This window comes from Numida meleagris, chromosome 19 (assembly GCF_002078875.1).
Source record: "Numida meleagris isolate 19003 breed g44 Domestic line chromosome 19, NumMel1.0, whole genome shotgun sequence".
NCBI lineage: Eukaryota > Metazoa > Chordata > Aves > Galliformes > Numididae > Numida > Numida meleagris.
The window spans coordinates 9,761,740-9,774,501 of record NC_034427.1 but is presented as its reverse complement, the minus strand read 5'-3'; the positions used below and the strand labels follow the sequence as shown (position 1 = coordinate 9,774,501).

General features: G+C 64.5%; 2 protein-coding genes and 1 long non-coding RNA gene across 3 annotated transcripts; 1 reads left to right on the top strand and 2 right to left on the bottom strand.

Moving 5' to 3' along the window:
* LOC110408050 lies at positions 55 to 1,922 on the top strand. The gene is made up of 2 exons (XR_002444138.1): positions 55 to 145; positions 508 to 1,922. It is a non-coding gene; the product is annotated as an uncharacterized LOC110408050 (long non-coding RNA).
* Positions 4,252 to 8,687, bottom strand: TCF15 (transcription factor 15). Its single transcript, XM_021416904.1, has 2 exons — positions 7,043 to 8,687; positions 4,252 to 5,691 (listed from the first exon to the last, which is right to left on the bottom strand). Exons 1-2 carry the CDS (start codon positions 7,940 to 7,942, stop codon positions 5,617 to 5,619), a joined length of 975 nt encoding a protein of 324 aa, XP_021272579.1. The 5' UTR covers positions 7,943 to 8,687; the 3' UTR covers positions 4,252 to 5,616.
* On the bottom strand, positions 11,425 to 12,761 carry SRXN1 (sulfiredoxin 1; the record flags this gene model as incomplete). Its single annotated transcript, XM_021416992.1, has 2 exons — positions 11,425 to 12,275; positions 12,585 to 12,761. Coding segments are annotated over 2 exons (381 nt in total), but the record flags the coding sequence as incomplete, so codon positions are not given.

Genomic DNA, 12,762 nt, shown 5'->3' with positions numbered 1-12,762 from the left:
CGGGCAGGGCGCCGCAAAGGGTTCTGGGGGCTGTAGTTCACGGCGGAGGTAGGGGGATGGGGAGGGGTGAGGCCTGTGGCCGTGCGGCTGGAAGGAGCGAGGAGGCTCGGGGAATCCTCGCTCCGGGTCCGGAACGTCCCGCGAGGTGCGGCGGGGCCTGGCTGTCGTCCCTGCGCGGCCTCGGTGGGAGGCGGCCTAGAGGAGGGCTGTCCCTTCGCGGGTCTGTACTTGGGGCCCGCCGCCAGGTGGCAACTGCGGCCCAGCGCGGCCTAGTGCGGCCCGGCCGCCGAGCTGGTTCTGTAGGCTGCCCCAGAGCCCCCCCTGTGTCCCTGAGCCCGTGGTGTGAGTGTGGCCTCTCTTGCGGCCGGGTGCTGTGTGGGAGCCCTGAGCCCCTCCAGGGCCTGCACACCACGGCTCGTGGGCCTTGATTCCACATAGCTCAGTGCCCGAGCAGCACTCTTCCACCAAAGTTTGGCTAAAAGCTGTCACCTGGCACCTCTATTGCAGGCTGAGACTCGGAGGAGGAAATGCATTGAGACCCATCCTGATCACATCTGCTGCCTGACCTGCAACCACTCCACGCCTCCAAGCACTCCAACTAGGGTATGAATGCACTGCCAGCAGGACAGGAGTGCACCCCAGCTCACATCGGCCCATTTGGAGACATATGGTTTTGTGCTGATCACATCCCTGCTGCGGGGGCCATGCGCTGGCCAAGTCCTGCAGCCCCCCAGGAGCTGGGAGCCATCCTGTAGGGGAGAGGGTCTCACTGAGCCTTGCCCACAGCCCCCTGTACCTGGGAAGCTGTGTGGTCCTGCCTGCAGCCCATGTGCCCGAGCCCCTGTGGCCTCGTGCTGCGCCCTGCTTTCCCTGCGTGGGAGTCTCACTCGCGGGAGGAGCTGCTGGCGGCTGCTTGCCCAAGTCCCACAGCCCCCCACCCTGGGTCACTCCCATTAGGTAAAGGAGCAGCTCGTCTTGGCGGGGGTATCTCCCTCTTGTGCTTTCCTTGTATTGTACGGGCCTGGGTCATCGAGGAAATCTTACAGGTCCTTCTGCTGCCGAGTGGTCACTGGGGAAGCCCGGCCCCCTTCCCCCCATTGTCAGCAGCCGGGCTGTATCCTCACTCCGAGCCCCGGCCCCTAAAAATAGCTCTTTGTCAGGCGATTGTTCCGACACCTTCACGGCGGCATTGACGTGGGCTGGAGCAGGACAGAGATGGGGTAGGTGGAGGGGAAGGGCTGGAGGTCTCCCCTGGGACCACTCTGAGTATTTGCCACTGATAACAGCTCCTGTTGGGGGAAATGGGCTCCAGGCACGTGGCTCTGTGCCGAAGGCCTCTCTGCATGCTGCTGCCTGCCCATCACCTCTCCCCCACCTGTCCCTGCTTCATGTTCATCCTGGGTGCGCAGGTGACCCTGCTGCATGTGGGATCAGAGCCCACCCAGGGCTCCAGCTTGGATCCTGCAGCAAGGTGCTGGACCTGGTGTGGGGTCCAGCCTGACACCTCCAGACCATTACCCCAAGGAATGCCATGTGTCCATTGCAATGTGGTCACTGCAGGCAGGAGTCTGCCCTGCTGGGGAGTGGGGTGGGATGGAAAGATCCCACTACGTTTTGGCCAAGCTAACCCAACCCTGCAGGGCTGTCACTGTTGGGTAGGACGAAGTGTGCCCCGTGGTGCTGCCAGGAGCTTCTGGCCCTGCAGCCTAGAGCTGGGGTGTCACACTGCTTGGTGGGGTCCCTCGCACCGCAGGTGGACCCCTCTCTGCTTGTCCCCCTTTGTCCCCTGCTACCTCTCTCCCTGTCAGCTGGAGGTGGCCGTGCCCCCAGGGACCTCTCCTGCCCAACCACCCCAGCTGCAGTAGTGTTTTATTTCCCATGAGTTTGAGCAGGTCTGGATTAAAATAAACTGCTGGCCCAGATCCCTTTTCTGGTGTTGCGGGAGATGCTGTGCTTGCTGCGAGTGCTGCCCACAGCCCAGCCGAGCCCTGACCCTCAGGCCCAGTGTGGTAGTGGGGGCTTGCCCAGCTCTGGGACCCCTCCACTTCCCACTGCCACCGTCCCCACTCTGAGCTGAGCCCCTGGGACTGTGGGGCAGGGCACAGGGCCAGCCCCACTCTGATTACCCCCAGCACTTTTTCCTTTTTCTCCCTTAATTTACTGAGTGCTAAATCCAAATATTACAACTTCCCCTCCACGCCGCTGGTTACGCAGGCGGCCCCCGGCCGGGCATTGTCTTATTGTTTGCAGAGGGAAGCTCCAGCGGGAGATTAACCTGGCGTTCACCCCGCGCACAGCTTCACACCCTGTCCCTGCTGGGGGGGGGCTTGCACCCCAGGGAGCACACGGTGCATGAAGGGTCATTGGGCTAGTGGCTCCGCAGGGGCTGCTGCATGGGGGCCAGGGGCTTGGCTGCAGGAGCCCTGGGGTGCTAGAGCAATACGTTTGCCTCCTTCCTTCCCAGGGAGCTGGCAGGGTGCTGGGGTCTGCAGGGAGGTAGAGACTGCCCAGCACCCAGCCTAGGGCGCTGCGGTGTGTGCACTTCATACCATCCTATCCTATCCCATCCTATCTCACTTCATCCCCAACTCCAACCCCAACCCTGTCCCACCCCATCTCAGTTTACAGTGTGCCCATCTGTCCCTGCTCCTTCCCTGCTGTCCTGCACCCACCAACACCTTGGGGCCACTTCCCACAGCTTCCCATTGGCCTCCACGTCCCATGGGCGCTGAGTCCTGGGCTGAGCTTTGTACATCACACATGAGCAGTGGCTGCAGTTACTAGAACAGGGACATTTACCCTGGGCAGCAAGCAACTGAGCTTTGCTTTGGTGCCATTTGAGACGCAGGATCTTCACCCGGGCAGAGCCCAGGCAGCACCTACAGGTGCTGCCAAAGTGCAGGGATAAGGAGAGCTGGGTGCTGGGCCGGAACGCAGCTCTGCTTGCATGGTCACATACACACAGGCGTCAGAGGTGGCTCAGCTCTGCTGCTCTATGCAGGCACCGCTCACCCACTGTGGGCTCTGCAGCGGCCCCGGTGTGAGCCCCAACCTGAGACCCCCTGGGCTGCAGCAGCTCCATCCCGTCTGGGCCCCGCTGAGCTGCGGGTGCAGCCCCGCTGCATTCCTGCCCTGCTGGCCCAGCGAGGTTAAACTGCGGAGAGGCTGAAATATTTGGGAGGGGAATGGAGAAGGGAAAAAAAATATATCTATAAAAAGAACGTTTAAAAACACAAGTTAGCGAAAAAAATACCAGGCGCAGAGTGCAGCTGCGGTTCTGATTCCAGTTCCCAGGTGATGTCAGGCCTGGAGCGTCTCCAGCCCCGGCCCCTCGGAGACGGTCTTTGTGGGTTCAGCACTGAGTGTTTTTCCTTCCTGAGACTCGGGGACACCTTCCTGTCTCAGAGAAAGCAGCCAAAAGCCATTCCAAGGGTGTCCGCGCGCAGGAAGGGGAGAGGATGGGAGGGGAGCGCGGGAGGCAGCGCGGCACGGCGCGGCACGGGGCCGGCAGCGTCCGCGGGTGACCGGCTCCGGTGGTCCCCTGGTGCACACCCGAGTGGAGCAGAGGGACACCTGGCTCCCACCAGCCTGGCTCCGGTGCCTCTGAGTCAACATTTCCCTCTGGCAGTGTTGGGAGGGTTTGGAATGCACTGAGACCCACAGGCTTGGCACTGAGACCCATGGATTTGGCACTGGGACATGCTGGGACCCATGGGTTTGGCGCTGGGACGTGCTAGGGTGCACAGCACCCGCACTGGGATGTGCTGGGACCCACGACCCCAGCAGGGGGACATGTTGAGATCTGCAGCTAAGCACTGGGACATGCTGGGATGCCCGTCTTCTGTACTGGAACGTGCTTGGACCCATGGCACCAGCATTAGGACATACTGGGGTGCACAGTTGCTGCACTGAGAGATACTGTGACACACTGGGACCCATGTTCCTGGCACTGGGACATGTTGGGACCCATGGTTTCAGCATTAGGACATATTGAGATGCACAATTCCTGCACTGGGACACACTGGGACCTATGATCCCAGCAGCGGAACGTGCAGGGATGCACTGGGACTTGTGGCTCTGGCACTGGGGCGTGCTGTGTTGCCCAGCTCCTGCACTGTGACCCACTGGGACTCCATCCTCAGCACGGGGACATGGGGGATGCTGCAGGACTGTATCCCAGCACCAGGACCACCAGCACTGCCGGGGCCGGGGGTGCGCGGAGGCTTCCCAGCGGCTGCAGGGGGACTGTCCCCTTTCATCTGCGGGTCAGGCTGTTTGCAGAGCAAAGCCCTCACCCCCAGCCCCTGCCCCCCGATAAACCCAAGGGCAGGGATTCTGTGTCTGGGGATGTTTGGAGAATCTCACGGCTGTTTATTGGGGTCTGGGACACATTAGACACGCTGAGAACAAACCTCTCCCACCCACCCCGGTCCCTGCCTGGGACTCGCTCTCACAGCTGCGCTGTGCTGTCAGATCCATAAATCAAACCCGAGGGAAAGGGGGGCTGGGGGCCAGCGTGGCCTGGCCACACGGGGGGCCAAGGGGTCCCAGCATCGCCTCATCCCCAGGGCAGGTGAGAGGATGGCACCAGGGCCCCATGCTTCCCTCCTGCAGTGGGATCTCTCCCTGGAGAACCCCAGCAGGTTCAGCTCGCAGCCCTGGGGGGGGCACACCAACAGCCCCAGGCTGCCTCATCCACAGCTGTTTCAGCTCCATGGGACGAGGGGGCCCCTGGGAGCTGTGCGCCCCCGAGCCCGGCACCTTTCCCAGGCTCAGCTCCCTGCAGAGAGCAGGGGGGCCGGGCTGGGAACCCCCACGTCCCCACCTGACCCCATGACTTCAGCCTTACAGAGCGCGGCCATCCATGGCAACAGTGGCAGCAGTGGTGGCAGCAGCAGGAGTCACAGTGGTCACAGCATCCCAGGCAGCGAAGAAGGTGCAGAAACAGAGATGAACCCCAATGCACTTCGTGTGCACCTCAAGTGCCAGCAATATGTCTCATATGTCTCATACATCCCATGTGTCCCATGCACCCCATTGCGCAGCTTGGAGCTCTCCGTAGCCCAGATCCTCACAGGAGCAGAGCTGCCTGCAGGGCTTAGGGACATGGGGACACGTGTGCGTGGGGTCTCACGCTCATGGGGAGAGTAGGCAGTGTCGTGGCTGGGACCTGAGCATGGCACAGAGGCGCAGGGACATTGGGACATGGCCATGTTGAGGACCCCGTGCCATGCAGTGGGAGCAGCAGGCAGGCACCAGCCCGTCAGAAAAATAAGGTTTATTTTCCAAGTGGCTGCACGTGCACCAGCAACGCCTGCAGGGCCGTGCCACCATCCCCCCCCCCGAGCTCATCGACGCCGGCCATGTGTGGGCTGCTCATCCTGGCCCACCCCATCGGACCGTCCTGGGGGCGCGGGACCCCTTCTCCCAGCCCTAGTAGCGTCCTCTCGCTGCGGTGCTGGTGCCGGTGCCGGCGTCGGTGCGGTGCCAGCCCCCGGCCCTGCTGTGCCCCATCGCCTGTGGCTGGTGGGCAGCTCCCTCCCTCCCGCTGAGGTCTCTGGGTCTGGCTGTGACAGGCTCTGCCGCCGTTCTCCTGTGGGTGCTGGTGGCCCCGGCTCATCTCCGCGCCACCCGCAGTGGGGTCACCCCCCTCACCTTCAGGCAGTTGCCCCCGAGGTCCCTGCGGCCGCCCTGCGGAGAGAGGAGGGGAGAGCTGCAGGGTGTCCGGGTGTCCCGGTGGGAATGGCCTTGGGGACACGGGCGTGCGTGGCACCAGCAGGGTGAGCATGGAGGAAGTGCACCCCAATGTCCTTTGGGAAGCCGAAGTGGCAAGGATGGTTCAGCGCTGCCCAGGAGGGATAAATAGATGTGGTCATGCATGGTGGTGCTGGGTTGGTGGCCCAGGTCCTCATGTCTCTGTGTCCTTGTTACAGGGACACAGCCTCAGCACAGACCCACCAGGGACAAGGGACTAGGACACCTGCACTGCTCAGTGCAACCAGCCCAGCGCAGACCAGTATAACACAGCGCATCCCATCAGAGCCCAGCCTGGCCTAGCATAGCCTAGTATAGCCCATTTCCAGCCAAGCCTAGTTCCTGCCCAGCCCATTTCCAGCCCATTTCCAGCCCAGCACAGCCCATTTCCAGCTCAGTCCCAGAGCCAGAAGGTGCAGAGAGGCCTCAGCCCAGCTCTTGTCCTTGCTCCCAAGGTCCCAGTGCCACTGAGGCTCCTGGCCCTTGCAGAAGGTCCCAGCTGGGGACAGCTCTGTCAAGGACTGGGGCAGTAGGACACCCAGGAGGGGCTGGGGGGGGCTGCAGAATTTGGCCGGTAAGCAATGTGGGGGGGACAGAAATGGGAAGAGCAATTCAAAATGGAGCAGCAGAAACCCAAAGAGCACTGAGGGCTGAAGCATGATCTGCAGCCACTGCTTGGAGTCAAAGATGGGGACAGAGATGGGTCTCACAGGGACTGGGACAGGTCCGGCAGCACCAGGGCTTGGCAACTGCAGATGGCCACTGTTCCCATAGCCTGGGACAGGGGCACCTTGGAATGGGCAGTAGGAGAGGCTCAGCGTGGGGACTGTGCCCCTCACCCACTCTGGGGTCACCCTGCAGCCTCCAGCCCCGTGCCACCACCAGTGCCATCTGGCACTGCGCTGCACGGGGCCAACCCCCTGCTGCTGCGACTGGGGGAGGCTCATGGGGCGTGGGAACAGGATCATAGGGATGGGATGGGGACCAGGGATGGGATGGAGATGGGGCCAGCCTGCTTGCTCCCTGCTCCCTCCCGGCACAGCCACGTGCCCCAGCCCTGGGGTGACTGTAACCCCCCGAGAGCTCCCGGCCCGGATGGACGTGGGGGAGCAGCCCGGCCCTCTGACGCCAGCGGGACTGTGGGCGTGCAGCTCCAAGCAGCATTTGGCCGGGAGCTGCCAAAGCCTCCAGCGGGGGCCAGAGCTGGAGCCCGTGCGGAGCTCACGGGGCCGTGCCGATCCTCCCAAACTCCTGATCCCAGGGATGTGCTGACCCCCCCCCCACTCACCCCTTTCCGCTGGTTGCTGAGGCAGAAGGTGCAGATGCTGCGGGGCTGTTTGCTGTCCAGATCGCCCTTGGCCCCGTAGATGGCACTGAAGCAGGGCTGCCCGTCCTCGCAGCCCTCGCCCAGCAGCAACACGTTGGCCAGGTGCGAGATGTAGCTGGAGGCCAGGCGCAGCGTCTCGATCTTGGACAGCTTCCGATCCACGGGCTCGGTGGGGATGAGGGTCCGCAGGGCCGTGAAGGCGGTGTTGACGCTCTGGGTCCGATCCCGCTCGCGCGCGTTGGCCGCCTGCCGCTGCTTCACCATCACCATGGGCCCCGTCTTCCTGGGCACCTTGCGCCGTGCCTCCGCGCCCTCGCAGCAGCCGTAGGACTGGTCCGACGTGTCGCTCTCGCTGCGGTTCTCCTCGTCCTCCGACAGCATGCCGATGTCGGGGTAGAGCACGCGGGCGGCCACGGGGCGCAGCATGGTGAAAGCCATGGCCGGAGCCCCCCGCCCCGCTGCGGGCAGCCCCCGGGCTGCGGGCAGCCTTCCCCCGCTGACACGCTGCTGCTGCTCCGCTCCTGCGTCCGAGCGGGGCTGGGACGGACGGCTGCAGGGGGAATCGTGATTTATACGGCCGGGGAGGGGCTGGTGTTGGAGCCCACCCCCAGCCGGCCCCCAGCTCGGGCCAGGCAGGCGGCCAGAGTCCAGCCCCAGCCCGGCCGTGTAAATCACGATTCCCCCCACAGCTGGCTGCTGGCCTGGCTGCACTCCGGTGCGTGGCCCCAAGCAAAGGGCACCTCGTGGGCACACGGTGACCTGTCCCGGTTGTGCCGCCAGTTGTACCAAACCATGGCATGGAGTGGTGACCAGGCCATGGGGAGTGCTCCCTATGCCACAGCCCCTGGAGAGGTGCCACATGCAGTGTCCCCAGTGTGTCCTCAGCCCTGCGTGGTCTCAGCCACCAGTAGGTCGCACCGAGTGGCACAAGGGGCACAGGAAATGGGATGGGGCAGGGAGAGGGGTGGCCCTTGGGCTGCTGGCACCAGATTTCTTCCATGATGGGCGCAGTGGTGTTTGACCAGGGGACGCGCTGCATTGCCGGGATGGAGGTGGCCAGGCTCCCTGCAGCCCCTTGTCCCCAGGGCTGTTACCCTGTGTGCCACCACAGGGCAGGATGGGGACATGGCCACTGGCCCTGACGCCACAACAAGGCACTGCCAGGCTGCCAGGAGCGCTTCCTCTGCTGGAGGAAGATGTGCGCCAGCAGTGGAAAATCCAAGTCCCTTCCTGCAGAGCTGAGCCCTGGAACTGCAGAGCTGCCGTGTTCCAAGGGCTGCTCTCCCTGAGCAGCAGTGATTGCCCCCTCCTCCCTGCACCCAGGGAGGATGCAGGAGGATGCTCAGAGCAATAGGGGCAAAAAGGGGATGTACTGGGGCTCAGAATGGTGGCTGCGGGGCACATGGACACATTGCACACCCCGGAGCGAGGTGGCTGGCTGGGTCCTGGAGCAAAGAGCCATGGGATGGCATGGCACCACATCCCTCCTGGGGCTGTCCTCATGTGTAACAGGACCGTGTGTCCCCTCAGGAGCAAAAGGCCCCTCTGCCCCTTGCTGCGGGGCCCTGACCCTGTTTGCCTTCACCATTTGTCCTCCTGCGCAGAGCCTGTAAATCACGCAGCAGGGGGGTGAGGGCCACGTCAGGGAACTGCGGGGCTGGGGATGTGCAGCCTGTGGGGCTGGGGGCTGCTTTGGGCTTTTGCATGGGCACGAGGACATTTCCCTTGCCAGCCCTATGCCTACCACCCCATGCTGAGCTGGGGGCCATGAGCCCCTCCTAACTCTTTGGGGCACAGACCAGTGTTCATGCCCTGCAAATAGTGCCTAGAGCAGAGCTGGAGACAGACAGACCCTGGGCACGAGGTGCAAGGAGCAGGCAGGTGCCCGCATGGAGCAGGGAGGCTGCAGCCAATGGAGCAGAGGACGGTCCCTGGGGGGACACAACCTCCTCCAAAGGGTGACACCATGCTGGCTGCTGGAGAGGGGCAGGGGGAAGGCAGCCCCTGTGCACCCTGCTGGGTGCGAGCCGGGGCCCCCCGCCCCAGCACTGACAGGCAGCAAGACGGATGGCAGCGGCTGTGTACTCAGGTGTGGCCGCCACACATGGCCACCAGCTGACGGGGACGAGAGGGGGGAGCCCTGGGCTCCCAACCCTGCTGGGCTGCCTGGAAGTGGATGGTGTGCCCAGAGGCACCGCAATGCACGGGGTGCTGGTGTGCATGTGTGTGCACGCGTGTGCACGTGTGTGCACGTGGGCAGTGGGGGGGCTGCGGGGAGCAGCGGATGCTGCTGGGGCGCGGGGACATGAGGCAGCTGCTTGGCTTTCCTGTGCTGCCCAGCCTGTGTGCAGGACAGGACGTGTGACCCCATGCATGGCATGCTGCGTGCTGCAACTGAGCACAACCCAAAGAGGAGTTACAATGGGGAGCTGGCAGCCCCCAGGGTCGGGTTTTCCCCCCTGTGTGCTGGGAAATGCCCCCTGCCCTCCCGCTCTGGGGAGCATTTATCTGAGAGGTGATACTTAAGTGTAAGAAAATAAACAGAGAGCAGATGGCACAGGGGGCCGGATCTGCTCCCTGCCACTCTGCGCTGCTCCAGTCCTGCTGGGAAAACACCATTGCTGGTGAGGCAAATGGATTCCAGACCCCACGGCTGTGCAGAGCATGTGGCTGCCAGGACAAAGACCTGACCCTGCCTGGGGGTGGGCAAAGCAGTGCCAGCCTCATCTGACCTGTCCTGTACCACCTCATGCCATTCCATTCCATGCCATGCCATGCCATTCCATGCCAGCCTATCCCACCTCATCCCACCCCATTCCCTCTGCAAGCCAAGGGGATGCTGACTCTGCTTACAAACATGGAGAGATCTGTGCTGACAATAGCTGCTTCTGGTCTGCGCCTGAGTGACTGGGATGGAGACAGCGGGATGGGGATGCTGGGATGGGACTGATGGCAGCGGTCCCGGTGGGTCTCTGTGCTTGTGGCTGTGCCCGGGGCATTGCGGTGTGCTCGGGCCCCTCACTGGGGCTGTACCTGCGGGCCGGTCTGGAAGGCATTACACGGCTGTCGCACGGGGAAGTCTGTCCCAGTTCCGGAGCCGGGACCCTCCCAGCCAGCCCAGACGGAGCGGGAGGGAGCCCACAAAGCGCCTTTGTTCCTGCCCTGGAACGAATGGATTGGAGGCAGCCGAGATCGGCTGTCAGCCGGCGACACCGGAGACCCTGCAGGTCAGGCAGAGGGAAGGGGGACAGGTGGAGGGATGGACAGACGGACAGAGGGATGGACCGACACAGGGATGGCTGGCTTTGGTGAGGCTCATCCTTGTGCCGGTCGGGAGCTGTGGGTGCTGCTGGCACGGCACTGACCTGGCGCTGCGTGTCCCCCCCGGTAGCACGGGGCGTGCAGAGCCCTGGAGAGATCCCCACACTGGTGGCACGGGCTGGGACTGGGCAAAACCCCCTCCCTGCCCTGGGGTCCCGTTTCTGTGTGCGAGTTGATCTGTGTTGTTGAAGGAGCTGCCACCTCGGCCCTCCCCCCCGCACTCTACGGAGAGGAAACTTTTTAGCACGCCACAATTCTTTGCAGAAATTTACGGCCCATGAGGGAGCCGTGCAGCAGGGCCGCTCTCTCCGCGCACGCTCGCAGGGTTTCCTCCCGGCGGACTCGGCTTTGATGCGACGCATGCAGCCCGGCCACGCACACCCCCAGCCCCTGCTCTGGCAGCCCCCAGCCCACCCGGCCCTTCCTGCGGAAACGCAGTAGATTCGAAGCGTGCCCCGAGCAGCGGGGAGCACCGTGCATGCTGCCGTGCAAAGGGATGGGCGCAAACCCTCGCAGATCTGCTCGTGCCCTCCTCCAGCTCCCAACCCCGGCCCGTTCCTGCCCTTGGAGGACAGGATCCAGCTGGCATGGAGCGTGGCCAGCGGGCAGAGTGTCCGGACGTGGTTCCTGTCCCAGTCCTGCTGCTGACTCACGGTGCAATGGGGTGAGTCAGTGGCCTTTCCCCTCCCCGGTTCCTGGCTCAGAGGGATGCCGGATAGCTGTGGGATGCTCGGTGCGGTTTTTCCAGACTGCACACGGGGTGAAGACGTGGCGTTTGCAGAGCTGACAGCATCCCGGCGCGGTGCAACTGCACCCACAAGTAGAGCAGGGACAACTCCGGGGCAGCATGGACTGACCCCACATCTGTCCCCATCAGAGCACCCACCTCCCAGCACAGTGCCTGTCCGCTGGCACAGCACTGGATCTCAGCACAGCGTCCATCCCCATCCCACGTGTCCCTGTGCCCGCATCTCACATCTGCTCCCAGCCCCCGCCACTCCCAGCCCCAGCACACGGACCGGGGGGGTTCAGTCACCTTTATTCCCAGAGCAGCAGTGGGCGTCCCCTGGAGGCAACCCCATGGAGAAGGGGCTGCGGGATGCATCTGAGGATGGAGCAGGCGGCTCTGGGACAGGCACAGCCCAGGGTGAGCCTGGAGTGGCGGGGGAAGGCTGGGGGTGGCGTGTGCCCCGGTACAGGTGTATCCTGGTTTGTGTGTGTCCCGGTTCGGCGGTGCCCTGGTTCGGTGGTGCCTGGGTTTGCCCGTGTCCCGTCCCAGTTCCAAGTGTCCAAGCTCGGCCCATTCTGTCCTGGTTCAGAGATGTCCCGGCCCAGCTGTGCCCGGTCGGGTGCTGCTCTGGTTCGGCGCCGCGCCGGTTTGAGGACGTCCCAGTTTGGAGATATCCTGGTTCGAGTCGTCCCGGTTCGGGCACTTCCCGGTTCGGGGATGTCTCGGTTCGCGATGTCCCGGTCCGGCCCCTCCCCGCCCCGTTCCCGCGGCACACGGGCGCCACCTCCCGGCCGCGAGTGGCACCCACCGGCACCGGGACCCTCCCGCCTCCCCCCGCGGTGGGGGACACCGCGACCCCCTCCCAGTCGCAGCGCCGGGGGCGGGCGCGGTGCCCGGCTCAGCCCCGGGTCAGGGACCGGCGGGGCGGGGTGATCCGTCTCAGCGCAGTTCGGGAGTGGAGGAGCCCAGGTAGGTGCGGAGGTCGCTGAGCGTGGACGGGATGATCTTGGCGGGGATGGTGTCCCGTTGCAGCTCGCGGTGCGCCGCGTAGCGGTGACACCCCCCGAAGGAGTAGAAGTAGTCCCCGCCCTCGCTGCCCTTGATCCATAACACATCGATGGGGGGGACCCGCTCGGGGTCCTCCTGTGGGGGAGAGAGGGCGAGGGAGAGAAGAATGGAGACAGCCGCTGTGCTGCGCGCTTCCCCGGCACCGCCCCGGGACCCCCGAACCGGGACGGCCCGACCGAGCGCAACCCCGACCCCCAAACCCTCCCGGCACCCCCGGTCCCTTCGCCACCCCCGACCCGATGAGCTCCCGGCACCTGTGACCCCCCGGGCCCCGCACAGCCCCAGCACCCCGAGCCCCTCGGCCTCCCGAACCCCTCGGCACATCCGACCCCTCCGGCACCCCGGACCCCTCGATACACCCGCCTCCCCCGTCCCCGCACCCACCTGCAGGGTCCGCACCAAACTCCGCACTTTTTCCGGCTCCAGCACGGAGGGGATGGGCCGGATGAGGACGCTCATGGGCACGTTGTGCACGGCGGCGATGTGCTGCGTGTGGATACTCGCGGTGCCCCCGTCTCCCTCCTCCTCGGCCATGGCCACCGCCGCCACCTCCGGCCGCCGC

Excerpts from the sequence above, each read along its gene's own strand:
- TCF15 (XM_021416904.1), bottom strand. The coding sequence starts at position 7,942 with ATGTGGCACCTCTCCAGGGGCTGTGGCATAGGGAGCACTCCCCATGGC. Across the intron at positions 5,692-7,042 it reads TCAGCAACCAGCGGAAAGGG|GGCGGCCGCAGGGACCTCGG; the intron begins GTGAGTGGGGGG and ends CTCTCTCCGCAG.